Source organism: Lissotriton vulgaris, chromosome 10 (assembly GCF_964263255.1).
Source record: "Lissotriton vulgaris chromosome 10, aLisVul1.2, whole genome shotgun sequence".
Lineage (NCBI taxonomy): Eukaryota > Metazoa > Chordata > Amphibia > Caudata > Salamandridae > Lissotriton > Lissotriton vulgaris.
The window spans coordinates 447,741,064-447,763,983 of NC_141698.1; the positions used below are offsets into that span (position 1 = coordinate 447,741,064).

At 44.4% G+C, this 22,920-nt stretch overlaps 1 protein-coding gene across 1 annotated transcript in view; it reads left to right on the forward strand.

Moving 5' to 3' along the window:
• TELO2 (telomere maintenance 2) overlaps positions 1–22,920 on the forward strand; it is a 603,857-nt gene that overhangs the window by 243,810 nt on the left and 337,127 nt on the right. Inside the window, exon 11 of the mRNA XM_086941299.1 lies at positions 11,692–11,775. Within this exon, the coding sequence (XP_086797425.1) occupies positions 11,692–11,775 (84 nt within the window). The remainder of the gene's footprint in view (positions 1–11,691; positions 11,776–22,920) is intronic.

Below are 22,920 nucleotides of genomic sequence, written 5' to 3' on the forward strand. Positions count from 1 at the left end.
GATGATGGCAAGCAAAGTGGTGGCCACTCGACCTGCTAGAGGGGATCCGATGGTCGCCACCAACTAACGGTGAGGATATTAAACCGGGCCGCTCCAGAGATTGCGCAAATTAATCTCTGATGGTTTTTGGCCTGCCTGAGACCGTTACCTAAATATTATTGACCAGGATTTCATGACAGACGAAGCTGAGAGCCTTGTGGCCAGAGGACGACTTTGTGGATTGGTTGATGGCGGGCTACCACAACCCCAGATCCTGGATCAAAATCAACAGGCTCCATTCCAAATGGGTAACCATCAGTAGGCATACGAGGCAGGGGTGTCTCGTATCACCCCCTCCTTTTTGACCTAACTCCGGAGCTCCTGCCCACCGCATTCGGAATAACCACTAAATTAAAAAAAACAAATTTGGCACTCAAGATAGAAAACTAACCATGTTCGTACAGTACATGACATTCTCATATTGGTGACTTGAGGCATAACAGAAGGTCTCTAGGTTTAAAATGAATGTCACCAAATTGAAGATTATTAACATTTCAGCCCCTAAAAACACAGTCAAAACTATAGAGGCTGACCCAGCTACAGTGGGTGGTCTCCAATATCGACTACCTGGGCCTGGGTCAAGCTCCCACCCTGAAATAAATATACAGAGGCTGAGGAGGGTGGTCAAGACTGAGCTCAGTAGTTAGAAGCACCAGACGCTATCACGCTTGGCAGAACAACAGCGTACAAGGTGTCAGTACTATCCACGATGATCTGTCTCTTCTAAATACTGATCCTTCATATCCTGAGAGATTATGTTCACAACCTTCAGTCCTTGTACTATGAGTAAATCTGGCAGGGTAAAGCAGAGAGGACTGACTCCAAGACATCAGCGATCACTAAGACCACTTTAGGATGGGATGTGAATCCTCGATTTATTCTAATACTATACGCAGCCCACTTGCGCTTCTTGAGCAATTGAACAAGAAGGGAGACCAGCAAAGGATGGTGTATGATTGACCATACAGTGGCAGCAGGGCCCTGTATGGTAAGCCCTTGGCAGCCCTAATTGCAGTGAACTCTACAAATCATCAGCCATGAGGGCCCCCTTGGACGTCTGGCTCAGTATAGTGGTCAGAGAAGGGCTGACGTCCTTCCCGTCGACTTTCATTCCACTGTATAGAAACAGAGTTTGCATCTGGCCTAAATAGAGCCTCCTATCAAAACTGTTTGCAGGGCAGGTGTAAACACTCAGGGACATATTCAACCATGACCCCATTAAATAATTTGAACAGCTGAAGGAGGTATATGCCCTTCCAAAATTAGAACGCTTTCGATATATGCAATTGCACAATTGTTTGCTCAAACCTAGAATATAACAAGGAGCTACCAGAACCCTCACCCCTTTTGACAAATACCTAATAACCTGCACTGGTGACAAGCACGCCACCTCCAAAATGTATACTATTTTAAATCCCAGATGGGAAAATCATACATTTTCATTTCAGTGAACTTAGGAAGAAGAGTTGCAAATCACACTTGACCAGAAACAATGGGGAGGCATATTGCTTAGGGCAAATAACTTAGCTTGTCATGCTCGGGGTCGGGCAAGAACGCTCAAAATCCTACTCCGGGCCACTGCATTTGAACAGCTGTCAGGCATAGGGTGATGGGAAAGTCCACGATGCTGGAGGGAGTGTGGACTCTATGGGAACCTGACATTTATCCTCTGGCTCTGTCCCAGCCTATAACCATATTGGAGATCAGAGTGGGCAACCATAAAGCAGATCATGGGTTCAGACCTGGCCCAATGCTCTGAAGGATACTACTAGTTTCCCTGGCCACACACAAATATATACCCATGATATGGTAGCAGAGGCCAAGTTATTTCTTACTTATTATTGGCTGCCAAGCAAACTATCACAGGAAGCTGGGAGAAGAGGAAAAGGAGTAGGAGTGGTCGATAGATAATTGGGGAAGGTGGCGGCTCTCGGTAGCAAGAGAGGAGGATGGATAGTCGAGAGTGGAAGTGAGGCATAAGAGAACAGCAAGGGGAAGTGAGGCGCGCAGCCAGGACACTAGTTCAAGGGATAGGGCAAAGGCAGCCGTAAAGCGGCACACACACCTGAGGTAACTTGCTTAAGGGCACGTAGCTACGGATGCTCGGTGACACATATGCATACCGACAGGAGTATACACTCTTTCATACACATCTGCAACCCCGACAGGATTTAAAACAAGCGGATACTGAGCGCATTTAAGTGAGCACACAAGCAGAACGCCTGCTCTGCATCAATCTCTGGAGGAGAGGCTGATGTCACTGAAGTCCTGGAGAGCTGCAGCCAATCCCGGCGCAGCCCTCTGATGACACAGCGGGAATGGCTGAAACTTTGAGCCAACCACAGCGCGGCACGGAGGTGACGTAGGTGGAGCAGGCAACGGCGTCCCGAGGTCCTGGGCTGATGGCTGTGCTTCTAATGGCAATCTTGATGCACTCTCACACGGCGGTGAAGTTGAGGGGTAAGTTCATACACCATAAGAACCTCGGGCCAGCAGCGGTGATCAGCGCTTTCCCTGCAGCGCTTCCCAGTTCTATAGACGCAGACTCCACCCTCCCTCCGCGCGCGTGTGTGCGTGCATGCATGAATGCATGCATGCGTGTGTGTGTGTGTGTGTGCCTGCCTGTGTGTGTGTGTGCCTGCCTGTGTGTGTGTGCTTGCCTGTGTGTGTGCCTGCCTGCGTGTGTGTGTGCCTGCCTGCGTGTGCATGTGTGTATGTGTGTGTTTGCTCACTTCAGGGAATCTGAGGCAGGGGATGTGCATGGCGCCGGCCTGGACGTGCGCGTCCACAGACACCAATCGCCGCGCGTGCCCGACCCCTGTCTCAGATTCCCAGGAGACAGGCGACATTAGTTGTCGAGCTGGACGCAATGCTTCGCATTGCTTTTCTCCAGCTCGACCTAAAAATGTTGCTTCAATTGCTGAGAACAGCAAAGTAGTCATGTCAACAGTGCCCTCCTGTGGCTGTCGTGGGGAAGGCTCGACCATCATATGTTCTGTGTACCTGGCTGGGCCTACCGGGCAGAAAGGCTCCTGGCCTGACCAGCGGTGTCTTTTATCGCTAAAAAGACACAATTTGACAGGGTGTTTAAACAAGTGCTATTAGGGTTGAAGGAGACGATGATGGCTTGCCTGCGTGTGCGGACTCCCAAGTTATTCCATTCACACTTTAGTCTGTTTTTTCGCTCGACTAGCAATGCGGGACAGAGGCACACAACATGCTCATTGGATTCCGCGCACTGCTCACAGCCCCTACAGATTCTGCCTTCTGGGGTCGACGCCAGCGGCCACTCGCCCAGCCTGAGGGCCAAAAGTCTTGCCTTCAATCGATTGTACCATTTACAGGCAAGGTACTAAGGAGCATAGATGCTGTTTGAGAGGTGTTGATGGCCAGCCAAGAGTGCTTACATTTAACAAAGGCAGCCGTATCAGAATGGCAAGACCAGGGGTGGAGACGTGTTTCGATGCCCAGCTTCAAGGCTTGTTGGCTCGGGTTACTGTCCCAGAGTTCTTTCACGCCTAGAAGCTGCTGGCAGTGTCCGAGGAACTAGCGATGCGCTCGATTTGAGCCCCTAGTTTGTATTTCTGCCCATAGCAGTACTTGTAAATGGTCGTCCAGTTTATGGCTTAAGTTAAGGTTGGCAGCGGCCCAATTCCAACCTAATCTGGGCGGAGAACGAGGACCTTGGCGAGCGGAGAACACTTTTGTATGTACTTGTGGTAAGTTTGTTGAGTGCACTGCTGTTTTTCCCAAGTAGTATTTCACTACCCTGGGAGAAACTTTGCCTCATAACTTCCAACAGCGGGGATAGGGTTGACCCTAAAGTGGTTATTGAGAGTTTTGATAGGTCCATCTGAAATGTCAAAGCCTTTGCTTCAACTCCCTTATGGTGCTGTGCGAATGAGCCTTTTGCATCTATTAGTACCCCCCGGTACTTATATGATTCCTTAATTGTGACCCTATTGCCTTTAAAAAAAATAGCCTCCTCCACAGTATTTTTTCTTTTCTAATGTTACTACCTTGGTTTTCTTCACGTTTACCTCCAGGGTGTTGGCAGTTGTGTACGCCTGCAGCTGGTTCAGCAGATGTAATACTATGCGTTTGCAGCTGAACAAAGCAAGATCATCAGCATGTAGTAAATTGTTGATCTTTTCGCCACCTAACTTGGGAGGGTGGCTATTGACAGAGTCAAGGGGTAGAGACAAGTCAGCGATGAACAAGTTGAAAAGCAGGGGGGCAACATGCACCCCTGCTTTACTCCTTGGTTGTGAATATTTTCCTTGACACCCAAGATCCGTCCCCTAGTTTGATGCGAATCCAGGTGTTAGAGTACAGCTGGAAGATTGATTCCATGAACTATGGGTAATTCCCTAGGTCTTTAATTTGGACCTGAGTGCCCCCCTTCGTACGCGGTCACATGCTGCTTTGAAATCGACGAAACAGCAGTGCAGCAGAGAATTTGAGGAGATTGCTTTGTCCTGGAAAATTGTTATTTGCTAGCAGGTTGGGCAGCATTCCTGATTATTTGATTAACCCAGTTTGGTGTTTTGGGATGAGGTTTTTCGACTCCACCCACAGCCGTAGATCCTCCAGGGGCAGGCTGCCATGAAATTTAGCGTCATTGTCAAGAAGCGCTATAAATCTATAATTACCCGGATCAGATCTGGAACCCCCTTTATGAAATGGTTGAAGTATGGCCCCACGACACGAGTGGAGGATTGTTGAGCCCCTCAGACAGTGGTCAAGCAGTGGAGAAAGTCTTTCTGCCCAGAATGGTATATCTTGCTTGAAAAGAGCTTGGGGAAGGCTGTTAGGCCCGGGTGCCCCATCTGTTCTGACCTCGATATTACTTGGTCCAGCTGCTTTGCCAGAAATGCCATGTCCGTGACATAACAAAACAGATGGTTTTGATTTTGAAAGGCAGCAGGGGTGGTAGATGTTTCTGGGTTTTGGAATCCACCATACAACTCTGGGTCAACATGCCCGCTTGCTGTGAAGTGCCCAGAGAAAAAGGATGTCCATTCTTGCTTGCTGATGTTCACACAACTGAACGTGCTGAATTTGATCAGCTGCCTGTTGACCATAGAATAAAAGTTACTGTAGTTTGTTTTCTGACTCTTCTATAAGAGAGTTGCCCAGAAATAATTAAGGCATCTTGGTTTCACCACATAAATGCCGATAACTTTTTAACTCCTTGGATCTGGTGTTCTTTCAGACTCTCCTCATTGCACTGTTGCGGGCTTTCTTTAGACGCTGAATCGTTGTCGACGCAATGGCTGGTTTAGTGGGGCAGAGCCCGCAGCCTGGACGCAGCAATTTTGCAAGGATCAGAGTGGTGAGGCTTATCCATGCAGTGATTGGTGATTGTGTGCTTAGATCTGTTTCCGCAGCTGATTTGGTGCATTCAACTTTGATGTCACCTCTGATGGCTTCACTCCATTTCAGGCGCTTTAGGTTCTCAGTGTGTGTCCCTTTGTAGGTTATAGTGGCCGGGCATAATGAGACAGGCCTGAATTTACTGTGATGATTTGTGGGCAATGTGTCGCTTTCGGTGTGCGGAACAATACTGAAACTTTTCTATTTTTTCTATGTGCATATGGTATAGTCTAGATAAAAGCACATTTTTCCATCAGTTGTTGACCAGTTTGGTGGTATATCTTAAGGCAGCGTAAGGTACTTTGAAGCCCGCGCTGTTAAGTTGCGGTATTAGGGACTCTCCTAGTGGGCAGCATTGGAAACCCCACGGTCTAGTTTGCTTGATGATGTTCATAGGGATCCCCAAGGAGATCTCGTCTAGAACCTCCTAATGATATTGAAAGAGGTTGGTGTTAAAGTCTCCAGTTATCATACAATTAACGTGGGGCTGATCCTAATTAGATTTCACAAGGTCAGGATCAAACGGTTTAGTTTTGACCTCTTCTCCTTTACACTTGGGCTGACATAAATGTTGGCCAACAGAAGCGAACTATATGATCTCCAGTTGTTCATTTTGATTCCTTGCAGCCAGCTCTCTTGAGTTGTTATCGACTTGATGTTCCCTTGCAGGTTTACTGAAGCATTTATGGTCGGGCCGCCCTTTGATCTCCCAAACCTGTGCTCTCCCTGGGCTGGCTTCCAGTGCTGAATGAATCCCATGAATGGACGGTTTTGCTTGGCCCATGTTTCCTGCAGAACTATTATATCATGCCCTTTAAAGAAATCTGTTAGGTTTGAAGACTGTAATTTCTGCGGGAGGCCATTAATATTCCATGAAGAGATAGTTAGTGCGAGTGACAAGGAATGCATTGTTGTCTGCCGATTCATTCAGTTGGAGCTTCCATGTGCCAGGACTGAGGGCAAAAAGTTCCAGCGGTCTCCTGAGGGTTCAATAGTTGTTGCTCTAGATTTGCTACTTTTTTGATTGTCCGCCCTGGGATGTTTTTCAAAAAGGAGTTTCGGCTCTCTCCTGAGGGTCTCAGGGACCTGGGATTTTTCCAGTACTGTTCGATAGCCAGACGTTTCAAAGGGGCTGATCTTAATGCCCCATGATTCAGATGCCTCAGATCTGGAGATAACTAACTGCACGGTGACTGGTGAGACGAAAGTCGCTTATGTAGTTACTATTGTATGAGAGCTCCCTGGGGGGAGAAACTTAATTGATTCAATGTTTTGTGAGTTTAGGTCACTTAACTCTGGGAAGGCCTTCAATAACCTTAAAATGTTCACCCTGTTTAAATGTCTTAGGCCTAGAGTGGTATTCTGGGCTAAACAACAATTTTGTATCTAATGATTGCGTGAACTTGACCCGAAGGTATCGGGTATCAGAGCACTTTACATAGCACTAGTTGCGTTACATGAGAACACATTCATTTTTGTTAGGCACGGGGAGATTAAGTGATTTTCCCAGAATCATAGGATGTTCAGCATCATTGGCGAGACTTGAACCCAGTTCCCCAGATTCGAGGTCGCCCCCCTTAGTAGTTAGACCAACTTCTCTCCCCTAGGAGAACAGAATGTCCTGAGTAGGTCATTGGTTGCCTTGACAAATTTGAGAGAGCTGCCCTGTGGGCCTGATGGGATGGTCTTTCTAATGGGGGCTGGATCTGAGTAAGGATTTGGAAGTTGTAAATGCCTTGTGATCACCACACAGAGGGAGTCTTTCTTGACAGGAGTTGGGGTCATTTTTAGCCAGTGCAGGGGGCCTGGATTTGTCAGCGGAAGGACTATGATTTCTCAACAGTCCGTGCGTGTTCGGGTCCATCTGGGGATCTTTGCTGCTTCTGAACCTGTGCCAGGTCAGCTCGGAGACTGACCAGGCATATTACCAGGACGACTGTCTAAAGCTATATGGGGGTCGACGGCACTTGACCCTCAGTGAAGAACGGAGTTGGTTTGTGTAGTGAAATATTGAGGGCACTTTTCATGTAGTTGAGCAAGCCCTTTTCGTGGATTTGCAAACAACAGAAACAGGTTGCGAGTGGTGGTGGAGATGCAACTTATCTTGTTTTGTTTTGTGCTGAGTCTTTTCCTCTCCTTCTTACTGAGGGGACGTGTCTGCTGGAGGTCATCTGACCCAATGTTTTAGAGGGCAGTCTGAGTCTCTTGACTTGAGCTTATTGAGTGCAGATGTGTATTTGTGGGCAAATCTACACATGGACGAGGGTTAGCAACCTTAGTAGTCGCAGATGAGCTCATCACTGGCCAGGGGACTTCCGGTTCTGTATTGGAGCTGATGGACACAATGTGCATGTCCGTGATTTGAGTTTCACAAGCTGCGAGGGTTTGCGAGGGACTTACTGGAGAGGTTTGATGCTGTTCTCTAGGGTCGTACATCAGTGCCTTGATTTCTGACAAGATGGTGTTGGGTAAGGTCAGAAGTGTCACCAGACTGCCTTTATTAGGAGAGCAACAACAAACCGACTGCATATAGTTTGCAGCAGATTGTGCTCTGAACATCACTTTGTTTAGAGCATGTTGTCTATCCCTGCTTTAAGACAGCCTGTGAATTCAGAAGATAAACTTGAAGGTCAATGTTGTCTGATTTGTAATTTAGTGCGGATGCAGTGGATTGAAGTGTGAGGAGTAGTTGTGTCCAGATTGCCATTGGAATGGCAGTGCTCATTTCTGCAGCAATTTTTGCTTTGCGAAGGTGGGCTACGGATTGAGTCTGTAATTTAAAGTGACAATTCCAGGAGGGATATGTCATTTAGCTGCAAGCCATCGGATCTAAAGTCGGTGCTTCCTGAGCCCTCCGAGAAAATTGCCCTTGCTACTGAAAATGAAATTATGTTCCTTGGTGGTGGCCAGGTCCATTGTGGTGCTGGAGGACTAAAGGGGCAGTGTACACATGTGTCCAGGGTTGAATCAGGACGAGAATTGTTTGCCAGTTTTAAGCAAACTCTGAGTTGGAGATCTGGCTCCTCACAATTAGGGGAAGATGTAATTGTTTTGTGCGGCGACTCATGAAGCTGGACTACTCTGGGAGATTCAGTCAGTTGGGCACATGCTCCAGCAACTGGTGGGAGGCTGCAAGGTGATTCCGCTGCATGTGGAGATGGTTTGTGGTCTGTCCACTGATGGCAGGTCATTAAGATCGAGTTGGCGTCGGAGTTCTTGGGTAGTACCATCTCGACTTTGACCTCATCAGCCACTGAACTTAGGATTACATTGCTGTCCTAGGTGTGTCCCGTTGGTGTACAGGGTGTACTAAAGCCTGAAATTGTAATTGCATGGGCCCTTCCATCATCTGTTCAGGACTACCTAAAGTGGTAAGGGTGCCTTTGCTTCTTGTCGGAGCACCTAGGCTGACAACCGTAGCTGGCTTTTTGAAGAAGTCCAATAAGGTTGTGACACGGGGGCCAGCGGGGCCCAAATGATCTTCTTGTGGTTGATAAGGCTGCCCGGGGAGATATAAGGACAGTCAATGATTCAGGATGCTTGTACACCCCAGCACTGAGAACAGATGCCTGAAAAGATTTTGGTGGTGTGGCACGTTGTTGGGTGGGCTCCATTGCCGACGATGTGGGTTACCCAGTCACCTGAGCAGAACCTGCACTGCCTTCCTTGTTCTTCCTGCATCTTGAGCGCTCTGCTGGCTCCTTTCGCATCTGACCCGACCTCGTTGAATGCCCGCCTGAGCACCGCCACACAAAGGGCGCCACAGGAGAGAACCTCTACTAGCACCGCTTCATCTCCCCTCGATGTTGCTGTCCTTCGACTGGATGCTGGGGAGGGCCATGAGCATGCAATGTTAAAAGGCCCTGGAGGTGTTAGCTTGTTTTTGAAACTTTGTAAGGAAGGATAATGCAGTTTAAAGGCGTTCAGCTGCTCACTTTCTTCCTGTAGAATGAATAGACCAGTGATACACACTTTGGGGGAGACAGGACTCTCTTTTCTCTAATTCCTCTTGAAATCCGCTGTGAGCGTATGTCCTGTGCCTTCGGCACTGTTTTTAAAATTAAATTATAAAAATTAAAATTAGAATAAGAATTGATAGTGTGGCTCTTCACAGGGCACTGCTGGACTCAAAGGCTGTAATTGGGGCTGGATAAAACCAGAGGAGGCGAGGGAGCACCACTGATGAAACACTGGGCAAGCGCACACTGGCTGCAAGCCGCACCCGATCCTGGTTCGGCTGCTTCCGCGGACCAGGGGCTCTAACCAGTATTAGCAGGCCCTAGACCCGCTACACTCAGGCTGCCTCTGCCAGCGCTGCCCAGAACTCCTTACCAAACTTGTGAGTGCTGTGACATGTGCTTATTGTATCTCTTTTCCTTGGTCCGCCCGTACCGTAGTCTACTCATTGTTAGCTTCGACAGCGTGTATTGAGCGCTTCGGGCCCGGTCTGTGATGCTGGGCTCAGTGCGGGCGCTTTAGAGGAGTGTATGGGTGCCTTCGGGGGATGAGCAGAGAGCGAGTGAGAACTGGCAGAGACAGGCAGGGGTCATAGCGAGAGCTGGTGTCACTGCTCTAGGCTCCTGCAACCAGCTTGTCAGTTCAGATTAACTCTGCAAGCCTCCTGCTTTCACTTTTGCTCCTGCTCCCGCAGCAACTACACGTTCCTCCTCCTCCTCTTGTGCAATCACATAGTGTAGCGTAAGCCATCTCCAGAGTAGACAGATGTTTGCACTGATCATAATGTTATCAACTTTGGCATCTCTCAATTATCCAGACCGAATAGGTCTATCTAGTATGCATTGACACTAGGATAGCGCTTATTAAAATTGTTCTGTATCCTGGTAGCCAATTTTAAAACTGCACCTTTCCTCTTTTTCATATTCACTTACATGCACTGCAATTATCATCAGCACCCCCCCTCTAAATAAGAATTTGATCTCATTGTTCTTTGGGATCTGAGCCCATTCCAACTTGGCCACTGATAAATACATCTTGAGCTCCCTGCTGATGTTGAGAAGGGTGCAGCCCTTGCTTGCACTAGGATTTGCAATCAAGAGGAAATCCGAGATGATGAGAATTGCCACCACGTTGGGCTGATGGGATTTTATTCTTGCTGTGAACAGTTATCTTTCTGACCTAGACATACTAGCTTTTTGCTGTCCTTATTTTTCTGTTTTCAGACCAGTAGTTTCTTTGGTTGTTTTATACTATCTAGTATGCACCTATTTTGTAGAATTTGCTCACAACTGACCTGCTAAATTGTGCATTATAAAAAATCTGCCTAATTATTTTGAGCCAGATACAAGTACCGGCAGATCATAAATATTGGGTGCAAGTTCTGCATCAACTTTTGCACATTGCTGTGATTTTACCATGCAATCTTTGTAGTTTGCATGAACAAAATGTCCATTGACAGGGGTCACAGAATGATTGCCTAATCAATAATTGTGAGACCGCTTGATATTTGCGACCCCCCTTCGATTGGCTATGGCCTGCAAGGGATTTCAGACCTGCATCCATGCGTTAGCTTTCTCAAACAAGATGTTTTATTTTCTATTTCTAAGCAGACCATGTTCCTTAAAGAAACTTGTCCTGTTTAAAAAAAAATGGGTCCCTTTTCATAAACTTCAGGCAGAGGATGGGGGAAAGGAGTGGGGGTGGAACCGGCAGTGGTCTCCTGTTTCTTTTAAGACTACCCAGCACTGTTCCCAAAGGAACAGCTTCTCATTTGCAAGTCAGTTACCATTCCTTTGAGATGTATGTAACTTTCCAGTGGTTTGTGACAGGAATTGCTGTCACAAACCATGCAAATTGCCATTATTAGAGAATACCCCATTCTTGTCTCCTTCTATTTGCGATTCAGAATGATTTTTAAAACTCTTTTTATGCGTCAGAAACAGTTGCCTGACTCACAAAAGGGAATTAGCATACAGCCAGCCACTATTTTACCATCTCAAACCCTGTGATTTTGCAAACCGCAGGGTTGGTGACCACAAAACAGTTGTGTATATCTGGCCATTTGTGACTTGATGTTTCCTGTTTTGAACATGTGGTGGACCAGCATTAGGAGATTACGAACAGCTTGTATGTGTTCTTAATCTCTATATGGTGATCACTGAACATATAGAATAATGTACAATAACATAATGTTTCCAGTGTCAGATTTTCACTTGATGAAGGTGGTTAAGGTGGAGGAATGGGTAGGTGGGTCGTGTTGTTAGCAAACTCACCCTGTTGATTTATAGCTCCTCATGTCCTCATTTTTGTCTCCACCAGCAAGGACTGGGCTCTGAGTGATGCAGTGAAGTCACCCACAGCTACTGAGAAACGTCCTGAGTTATCGGATTCTGATCTGGATAGGTATGTACCTAAAACTTGTGTGCTGGTCTAGGAACAATGAAATGTGGTTAGACCAATAATCATAGTATTGTTTTAATGTAAACATTTACCCCTGCAATTTTGCCTTTCCAACACACTGTAAATACCAGGCATTATTATGACCACATTGTATGCCTGCCATTTCATTAATCTCAGGAAAGATGAAATACTGAGTTGACTTTTCTGGAATTCTGACTTTGGACCGGCAAATGACTTGGATGTGGTCAGCAACCACTTATCTTACCTAAGTCTCTAAGCTGCAAAAGTGGCATTTGTAATGGTGGGTGGTTTCAGGGCCATCGTAATTTAGACAGTTACTCTGAAAATGAACTTTATGTTCAGTTCGTGAAAATAGTGATGCATCAGCCACTTGAGTATCTCCTTAGGCTCCCACCTTAGCTCTGTGAGTTATTTTGAATGAGTGCTGACAGTAGAGGAGAGCTGGTGGAGGAACATGGATAGTAATGCCTGGAAATGAACTGATTTGTGAGGATCCAAACTCTGTGAGCTGTTGCCATTGCAGCTTGGTTCTTAAATGGATGATCTGATTGGTATTAACCAGAGTTAATTAATGCTCCCAGATCAGAGAGATACAGCAGAGCAGGTTTCTTGGAACTTGGCTGGAGTGGAGCACCGGCATTGATGCCAGAAATTTGGATGGAATTCAAGTACCACTCTCGCTCTACCCTGCCTCCCAAACCTTGGTGGTTTTGCCTGCCTTGCCACATTGCAGACTGGTCCTCCTTGGTCGTCTTTCCACAGCTCTGTGGATGAACAAGTCTGCTGGAAGCAGGTGGAATGCCAAACCTGATCTGGGAGATGCTGCAGCAGCCCACTAGTCCATCCCTAAAGAGTGTTTAAAGGTTTCCCATCAATCGCCTTGCCCTGAAGGGACACTGCAGTGTTGAATGGTATGAGAGACGAGTGACTGATCCCAGGAGGAGAGTGAGTAAATGAATAGGCTCTAAATGTTTTTTGTGAATTACACTCAGCTTTCAGTGACTCGCAACCCCTGGGTGAACAGGGGACTTGCCAGAGTGGATGCTCACCAGAGCTGTACAGTAATCTTACTAGCATGCTATGCCATAGGATTCTGCAGCCAATTTACACCACAAGGCTCCTTTCCCACAAGGGGCTCAATGAGGTAGGGATATGGCTGTGTGCAGAACACCACTGTTCCAGAGCCTAGTCAAGGGGGTGGTGCTCCCTGTTTGATAAACAATCCATATGTCTACAATATAGACTGCAGGCATGACGGTGAACCCAGAGTAGCTGCATAGAGTCTACCCTGGATAAGCTGTTTGAAAGGTGATGTGATATACCTTAGGGAACAACAGTTGTGTCCTATACATTCCCTCCCGTCATTCTTAGCACCTTCAACACTGGGTTAGCCTTCATGGGAAAAGCTGTCTATTGTCCCCATAAATTACCTTCTACAACATACTTTGAATTTGCTCTTCCTTTTGATCTTTCAGTCCAAAGCATCCAGCTAGGGCATCTCACTCCGGTCTAAAATATTAAACATGTTGCAGTGAATATAGCCTCCAAAAGGCCTAGACAGCTGCAACTGACATAACAGAGGTGAATAGAAGCTCTTTAAAGAAGAAAAAGGACCTTCATGCCAAGAGGCATAAGAAACCTGTTGCAAAGAAATTCAATTCTGGTGCCCCAGCAGAAGTTGTCACTTGAGCCTTTCGGAACCGCCCTTAGTTTTGCTCTGGTATCAAATGGCTACATCCTCAGCTAAGAGAATCAGATATTTTCTTAACATCGCAAAGCGATAACAATAAGGACAGTGATTAAGAGGCCAACAATGAATGCGGCAGTTGAAAGACAGACTTTGAGGGAAGAGTAGCAATCTCTCAGTAATTCTTTTCAAATAAGCTGGTCTATAGCTTGGAGCATTGTGACAGATGGCCTGACCTTCCCTTGTGATGTATAACATTAGCAAGGCAGTGTAGATACAACTTTGGTAAGCATCAAAACCCACTAGTGGAAGCAGCATGTGTCAGGATATACAATCTCTTTTTTATTCTTTTTTGTAATTCTATTCATACAACATTTGCTCAGTTTAATTAGACATTTCCATTTCAGGATATACAATCTCATACAGGTCCAACAGGGAAAAAAGGAAACGTTGTATAGGAACTTAATTGCAACACCACAGTTCGGTAATCTGTGAGTATGATCCAGCGGGAGATGAGTAAGATCTCTTCTAGATTCTCAGGGCTGGTGAGAAGATTTGTTGGAGCAGAAGATGTACCTTTTCATTCACAATTTTGACACACACCTCAAAAGCAGGTGAAGAATGTTAAATAAAAAATGAAGGACTTGGAGAACCAGCAAATGAAAAACAACCTGTGAAAAGTTGTTAATGGAGAGGTTGTCAACGGGATTGACCTCAAGAAGTTCATAATCTGTTTATTGGCTAAAGTATTTCCTGACTGGTGAGACTGGGATTTTGAAAAGGAGATGCGGTTGTGCTTGCTTCTTCCCCTTTAAGCTACCAAATGTCTAATTAAGCCTCAAATCTACATGATCAACATTGTCAATGTTGCATTAAAAGAGGAGTTCTCCTAAGATTCATACGCAAACATCTCACTACAATGGATGATTACAGCTTCTTAGTGGGTCTGGAGAGGTACCAGCTGGTCTGTTATGAACAAGCAAGACGTATTTGAATGAGTTTAAGGAACTGGGGTTGGAATCCGTTATCAAGAACCATTACGCTCTGCTTACATTTACAAGGCTAGAATACAATATACCTAACTGAGAAAATAGTTATGGGTAAATTTGGAACAACACAATTTCCATGTTGGATGATTCCACGTGCAGTTGCAACCAGTTATCCTGTGATCCACTTAACATGCAAATGTGATTTCTCGTATTGTTTCAACAGTCTATCCCTCACTATGGACAATGTACGAGTCTGATTTTATTGAAAATAGTTTTTGTTCTTTTCAGCCTTTATCTTTTGAAAACACTACCCCCTTTCACAATTGTTTTCATCTGCTTTCTGCAGATCTTCTTTTTCAGTAGCTTTGTTAGACTGAAGGCAACAACTCCAATACACAGTTAGCTGACAAGGGTGATCTGCAACAAACTGTGCTTTGTTGAGTTCACTGTGAAGAATTTTTGGGGTTGGATGGTGGATGGATGGTGTCTGGACGGGTGAAGAGTAGAAGGATGAGAGACAAAGGTACTGGAATAGTGATGCAGCGCTACTCCAGAAATGTTTTCTAAAACCATATCACCTTTCCCTGAAGTACCAAATCATACATATACTCATCAGTGGGGCCCATAACACTGCGAGTTACTCACAAAACACTTTCATCCTACTTCATGGATCAGTGAAATTGGAAGGAGTGTTGCTGCATCATAGTGGAACGTCTAAATCAAAACTAAATATTTATACTATTTACACATGCAGTTTAAATGAGTTTTATATATGTGAATAAACACCCTAGGCAATCAGTAATAGTGGCAAACAAGTAACAACAATTGACAGTAAAAACTCAAGGTGCAAAAAAGTTATATTATATTAAAATTGGTCAAGATTTTCATGCAAATAGTTAAAAATAATACACATATATAACATTTTCATAAACATACAAAAGGTACAAACAGAACCTAACAATAAAAAGCATACATTTCATAACTAACAATACATTCAAAAATAAGACTCATTTAATGAATAAAAATCACACTGTGGCGAGTGTATTTCGACACGCGTTTCGGCGTGAGAACGCCTTCTTCAGGAGCCACCAAAACGTGTTGGTATCTAAAATATACATTAAAAAATATTATCACGACCATGTAATATGTATTCCATTTCATCATTAACAATGCATAACAACCTAAAATACATTTATAAAAACAAACATATAAACACCTAGGTGATCACTGTCAAAAGAGAATGAAATATCATGTTGCCAAAACCATCCAATGTGGTTGTAGAAATGAATTATGCCATACTCGTTCATCGACTAATTTCCAAAAATTCATATATACATATAGCTCCAGCAATTTACAATCGTATATTCATTTAAGAGAAAGTTTAAATGAGTTTTACCATGGTTTTATTTAACATGACATTCATTTAGACACGCCACCATTATGGTCGACGAATCTGCTAGTAAAAAATTAGGCGTAGGAAAATACAAGACCAGCTTAATTCTCCATATATATAATTTTTATTAAAAGCAAAATGTAGCATGTCTAACAGACTTTATTCGCTTTGTTTAATTCTTTATTCAAAATTTTAACTTTAAAGAAGAAAGTTTTTTTAACTCAAATAGATATATTCATTTTATTTCAAAGATTCAGAAAATAGACATTATTATTTAGATTTCAGAATACAAATATCAGCGAAAGACAGATAGTTCGCAAAATTCATTTTCTTCTGACTTCCCTAACTAATAACTTCAACTACACTAAAGATTCAGTCCTCATTCAAAATAATAGGAAATTATTAAAGCATCTTACATCACAGGAAAATCAGCATTCCGACAGCATCTCAGGAAGAAATCAAAAAAGAGTTTTTTCCTAAGTAAAATCTGGGTTTTTTTATACAATATTTGATTAAAAAAGTAACTGTCAGTATAAACTCAGATCCTGATTGGACAAATTCGAGGGTGGATGAACATCACCTCATCATTCGAATATCCAGCTTATGCAGCTTCAGCAGAAATTAAAAAGTCTATTGTCTTTATTAGCGTCCGGCACAGTCATGTCCGCAATTTGAAAGTTCAAACTTTATTCCCACGTTATACAATAGAGACATCCATATCTTTTTGGCAGTCATCTGTATTTTCAGGGCATGCTGTCCTTGAACCTCTTTTGTTCAGGCACAGGCAGCTCACATTCAATCTCGGCCTTGGACTGCGCAGGCTCAGTTCATCTTCCATTCTCAGTTAGTAAAGCAGCCATCTTTTTACTAGGCCTCACGGGCCAGAATGGGAACTATCATAGAAACAAACACAAATAAATGTTAATTATTGAAATATGACCCTTCTGTTTACCTCCCCCCATACTAAGATTTTCCTGTTAGTTATTACCTAGCAAATAAGCAACACGTATGCAAATTATACTCACTTATCTCTCGGTTTCTGCCAAAAACACATGCACAAAAAGCACATTTCTGCCGCTTTTGATTAATTTGAAGCTTTTGCATTATTACATATCACGACAACAACATTAATTAGTCAGTTATAATTTTGCCATACAAGCAGATTAGTATTCCCATGTGTATTTGTGTGTGCATACTATACTATGTTGGTTAATTTTCCTCACCACACAATTGATAAAGGTTACAGTTATGAGGAAATGACTTCACAAGAGGTATACAAAATGTTGTTTCTCCAGCTCGCTCCATCAACTGCAAAGACCTTAATAGCACGAGTAAGCAATACAAGGCACATTGTGAAACATGGAACTTGTATCTTGAACTTCCATGCTTGTAGGTGACATGGGTTGCACTGAAGGCCAGACAGAAAGTGGTCTGTGCTTTGCCACACCTCATTCTACCTTAATTAGTGCAGTTTGAATGAGAAATATGAATAGCTAAATACAGCTGAATCACTTCAAAGCAGATATGTGGAGCTCGCCTGGTCAGTCTTTATTTACGGTGACCACAACTGCCAGGCTTTGTTAGACTCCCAGTATCATTTTAATATTTTTCAGGACCTGGTGTGGTTGATTTTCTGCAGGTGCTGAACCCCTTAATTAGGGAGTATACCTTATAACCTATCCCTCACGGTCAGTACTCAAGAATAGCTCTCATCCCTTTGGTCTATCATTCTTCTGCCTTAGTCCATCCAACTAACATTAGATTAGGACAGCAGATGTTTCAGGAAAATTCTAATTTAATACACCTTGTGAAGTCTCTGGTTTTCCCTTGCTCCTTGTCTGTGTGGTCATCCTCGTGCTGCAGTATGTCAGATCAATTCCAATCTGCAAGTCACTGATTGGCAATATTGTTTTGGAGCGCTCTCTTGACTCATTTGCAATATCCTACACTTGACTTCGGGACTCGACAGGTTCTACTATGATGGCAGCAGTGCCAGGGAGTTCTAGGACATCTCGACAGGACCACGGTATGGGGAAGGTGTAGTTGATTTTCAGTAGGTGCTGAATCCCTTAACTAGGAGTATACCTTATAACCTATCACTCACGGTCAGTACTCAAGAATAGCTCTCATCCCTTTGGTCTACCATTCTTTTGCCTTAGTCCATCCAACTAACATTAGATTAGGACATCAGCTGTTTCAGGAAAATTCTAATTTAATACACTTATGTGAAGTCTTTGGTTTTCCCTTGCTCCTTGTCTGTGTGGTCATCCTCTTGCTGCAGTGCGTCAGATAAATTTCAATCCGCAAGTCACTGATTGGCAATATTCTTTTGGAGCGCTCTCTTGACTCATTTGCAATATCCTACACTTGACTTCGGGACTCGACAGGTTCTGCTTTGATGGCAGCAGTGCCTGGGAGTTCTAGGACATCTCGACAGGACCATGACTCGGGCATGGGAAAGGAATGGCACTGGCTACTTATGACTCCTTTTTGTGGACAGTTTGGCAGTGATTGTCTCCTTCAGCCAAATACTTTATCCTGTTATGAAAAATTGTCCACAGAGACCGGTGAGAAGGTTTTTAATCCCCTTTGTGATGTTGACACTATGCACAACCATTTTTCTCTTAGACTTATAATAACTTGGACTTCATACAGTTCTTTTCTGACCCCAATCATGTTAAAGGCCACAAGTTGGATCTTTCATTGCACAATCAAACGCTGTCTTCCCATCCTCTACCTCTCCTGTTTCTGTGATCATACCACCAACAATCCAGCGAGCTTACTAGAATAGGGTTGGTAAAAACAACTCACCTGAGAGTTTCATTGGTGCCAAATGAACTGCTTAACAAGTTTATGCACCGTGTATTTACAACATTGTGCCTCCTTGCATTGTTAGTCCGATACATTCCACTCTTTTTGCTTCCTGGTTTTTGGCTGACTTTTGCTAAATCTGCATATACGCAAGCAGAATAAAGCTTCTGGAGAACTGTTCTGTGGCCACTGGAACATCTAACGCAATATTACTTCAGGATTAAAAAACCCTCTACAGAAGACTCGTATTGTGTATTTATTATCAGTCAAGGGTGTGTAATGTGCACAATCTCAATAAACCAATCTTATGTATAGCTAAAGAACTCTTGAACATTTTCTGTGCTCATTGAAAAATAGTTGGGTCGTTTCAGTTTTGTGAGGATGATGGGGATTTTTCTTATTCAAAAGCATGACTCTCTTGATCTTACTTCTACCCTTCTCACATACTCCTCTTATTGACACTCTGTTTGAGAGTTCTCCCATTATACAAGATTACACGTACCAGTTTCCTCGTTGAACATGCTAGGGTCTCTCCTTGATCCATGGCGGGCTAAATATATGAAAACCGGAGCTAGTTTAATTATCTTCCATGATGTCACATTTGACACTGTTTTCTGGCCACTGGTATGGTGGCTAGCCCCAAGGCCCTCAGCTGCCCACTGCACTCTCCCTGTTTTTATATCCCTCATGCAGACTGTTTCCTGCTACACCATGGGTGCAGATGTTTTGACATGATGGGAAACCTACAGTCAGCATCTACAGGTCAGAGACTATGCTTTGCTGAGCAGTCTGCAGCTTCACTGAGTCATAGGACTGACACTTTCCTTGAGTTGATTGAGCATAGCATTTAAATTCAGAAAATATGAAGCATGCTGTGATCTGGTAGCTTGGGCTGACTCCAGCTCAGTAAAAAAAAACTTTAAGGATGAAGGGAAAATGGAACATGTCTCCTGTTATATTCTTTTCAATATAGCAAAATAAAACTGGGAAGGGCTATGAAAAAAGGATGAAGATAACACATTTTGATTATTTAAATCATTTTTGACACTTGAGTGAGGACAGAGTGCTTACTGGACCACGCTGTTAGTAATATATACCATCCAATCAACGGGCCAATATTACTTTGCATGTGGCAAAAAGGAACACATAAGAGACTGGCACAACACGGATGCTCTGTCATTACTGAAAGCTAGTCTTCTTTTTGATGCTGAAGACCACGTCAGTTACCCAGTGTAGATACCTCTGGTTGCCTGCCAGGCAATGCCTCTATGTGGGGGATACCGATCATGAGGCTGTAAGTCATGTCTCTCCCAGAACACATTTCTTTCTTCACAATGCCTGTGTTGATGGATGGGCTGAGTGTCACTGCTCACCTGGATACAAAAGCTATGGTGAACATGGTGTAGAAGCACTTAATTTCTCCTCTCCTTTCTACCTTCTAAAATCTTATCCAAGACTGTTGTGGCAGGCATAAGGCAGCCAGCAGAAGGAGATATCAGTACCTATACCTTGGTAGAAGGTGATTTATAAAGTAGAGATGGCCCTGGTTGGGGTTAGAAATAAAATAGCCATGAATTGCCTGTTGGGAAACAACCTCATTGATTTGGGGATAATGTAAGCGTTGGGACCCATTAGCAGGCTAGCAAATACAAAATTATAATGTTTACTCTGGTTGGAAAATAACAAGCTTCTAAAAAAACAGTCACCCCAGAATTCTTCTTTGAAGGAATGTTGTTTCCGATCTAGACTCTCAAAAGTCACTGAAACACGGAAGTTTAGCAACGTGAATTTTTTTCTGGATTCACATTATGTGCATCATTCCGCCATCTAGTCGTTGGGTCTGGAATTGTCCTTGTTTTTTCTTTTTTCTTCTTCTTGTTTTGGTTACTGTCGACCACCATTTTTTGCCAGTTACGTCCCCTGTGTGACGTCAGACGGTATCTTGGAGGTCGACGTGCACAGTGGCCATCTTCAGATTCTTTTTTTCGCCGTTGGGTCTGGAAGCAAGACGGGAAGCTCAGAAGAAAGTTTGCGTTTTCCCGAAAAAACTTCAAGAAAATGAAGATCTTCATTGAAAGGATCAACAAGAAGAGATCGATCAATGAAGCACAGTCGTTGACAGAAGCAGAGTTGCCCCTTTTTCAACAACAGAGGACCACTCCGGGCCACAAATGGTGAGATAGGGGCCATGGAGAAGACCCTTTTTAAATTCTGCCCAAAGTACCATCACAAATACGCACAGCGTGATCCACACACCATGTGCAACCTCTGCCTACCCAAGGATCACCAGGATAAAGACTGTGAGGCCTGTGCAGCATTCCTGCTGAAGACTGTCAGGACTCGCCGAAATCAGAGACAGGCCCACTACACCACGAAATTGCAGCCAACGAAGAAACCTTCCATGAAGGAGATGGGTTTCTCGAGCGACGAAGAGTAGCATGCAGCTCCTGCAGAATCAACACATGAAGGATCGGATGTCGAAGTTCTAGAAAACGATGCCAAAAAAAGCTGCGCCAAAAAGAAGGTGAAGGAGTCGAAGAAGAAGATGGAGAAGGTAAGACCTAAAGATCCGTCGAAACCGAAGGTCCACAAACCGAAAACAGCCAAAGCAGCCCGACGCCTACCAAAAAGGCGATCCAAGATCAGTGTAAAGATCCAAGCGTCGTTTCCACAGGAGTGCCAGGAACCGCAGACAAGACCAACCCTTCCCCCCTACACTTATTGTGTCTATCAAGCACTAGAACACAATGGTGGTATGGAGGGAACAAAACAAGGAAAGGCAGGGAAGAAACAGGACTCCTCTGGCTGGTATCCCTCAGGGTAGAGACAGGCACTAAAAGGTATGGATTAGGTTAATGCAGACCAACAACAAATAAACAACAATCATTGGAAACCTAAGCTATTTATCATACCAAAAGACAGCAAGAGGGCTCTTCATTATACAGGTTGGCTTTATCTCTGCCGCAATACTGAATCAGCAATGATTGGCACACCTGACTCCTGTCTATAACAGTAAAAGGGAACTATTTCTCTCGTCTTCTTAAAGGGTTATGCAAGAACTGTAAATTCGGTTCTCTTAACATACAGTGCAAAATTAGGGGCTCTGATTATAAAGACTGAGGCAATTGGGAAGTGTCAATTATCTTATCTGAAAAGGTAATATTACACATGTAAGAAACCACAACATAGTTTGCAGGGTATAGTAATAAATGAGGCGCTAATATCGCTTTACCCGTTCTTCATGCCCATGCACTGTAATGAATGCCAGCCTCCAATTAGACACCAGATAGTCCAACAAAAAACAATGGGATAAAACCCGGTGGACCACAACTCCCACAATCCCTTGGAGGAATCCCCCAGCCTACGCTCCGCAGGTCCAGCCGGTCGACGGAACAATATGTGTCCGGCCGACGGGCGGAACCGCGAAAACCCAGGCAAAGGATCCCCTCAGGACGGGAGAGAAGACAGCCGGCTCAGGAGGAAAGAAAAATATACAAGGAATCGGGTCCGTCCAATATGGCAGAAGACGAAGGTCTGCCTGGAAGCACTGGAGGACGGAGGCGATAAAGATGCACAAGAAGTGTATCCACAATGTAGTCAGGAACTGCTCAAAATACGAAGAATCTGTAACAGGATCAAAAACGTGAGCATAGAGCAGAAGATGCAGTCTCACGAACGGCTAGGAAACAACGAAAAACGGCTCAACGGAAGTGACGTGCTACAACAGGAACACGAAAACACTAGAACGCGAAGCCCCGAGTTACGGGGAAGTCGGGTTTATGCTCTTGCCCGTCCCTCTCGCGCATGAGCGTTTCTGGACGGCCATCTTTGACAGACAGCACAATCTGGCCGGAGAACTGGCAGGCGTGACAATCAGCCCCGATCAAATGAAACCCACAGCATCCACCCAAAGGTTGCCAAAGAGGTGAGATCGCACAAGACTCCAAAGCCAAGGGTCGACGACAACGAACCTGCAAAAAAGGCCTCGACACCAAAAACTAACCTCGAAGCCGAAAAGAAAAGGAAGACCCTGGCTTCCGATGCCAAAACGGCCCTCGAAGTCGAAAAGAAGACTCAAGGAAGAAATGGCTGCACTATTACAAAGAAAAAAGGAATTTGACGAATCATTAAAGGAGTATCGAATCTCCAGAGCACTGGAAATCAAACCGGAAACCGTTGACGCAGAAGAGGATGAAGACGCGAAGAAGAGTAAGATGCTATCCTCCAGTCCCCACCAATGCCGGAAC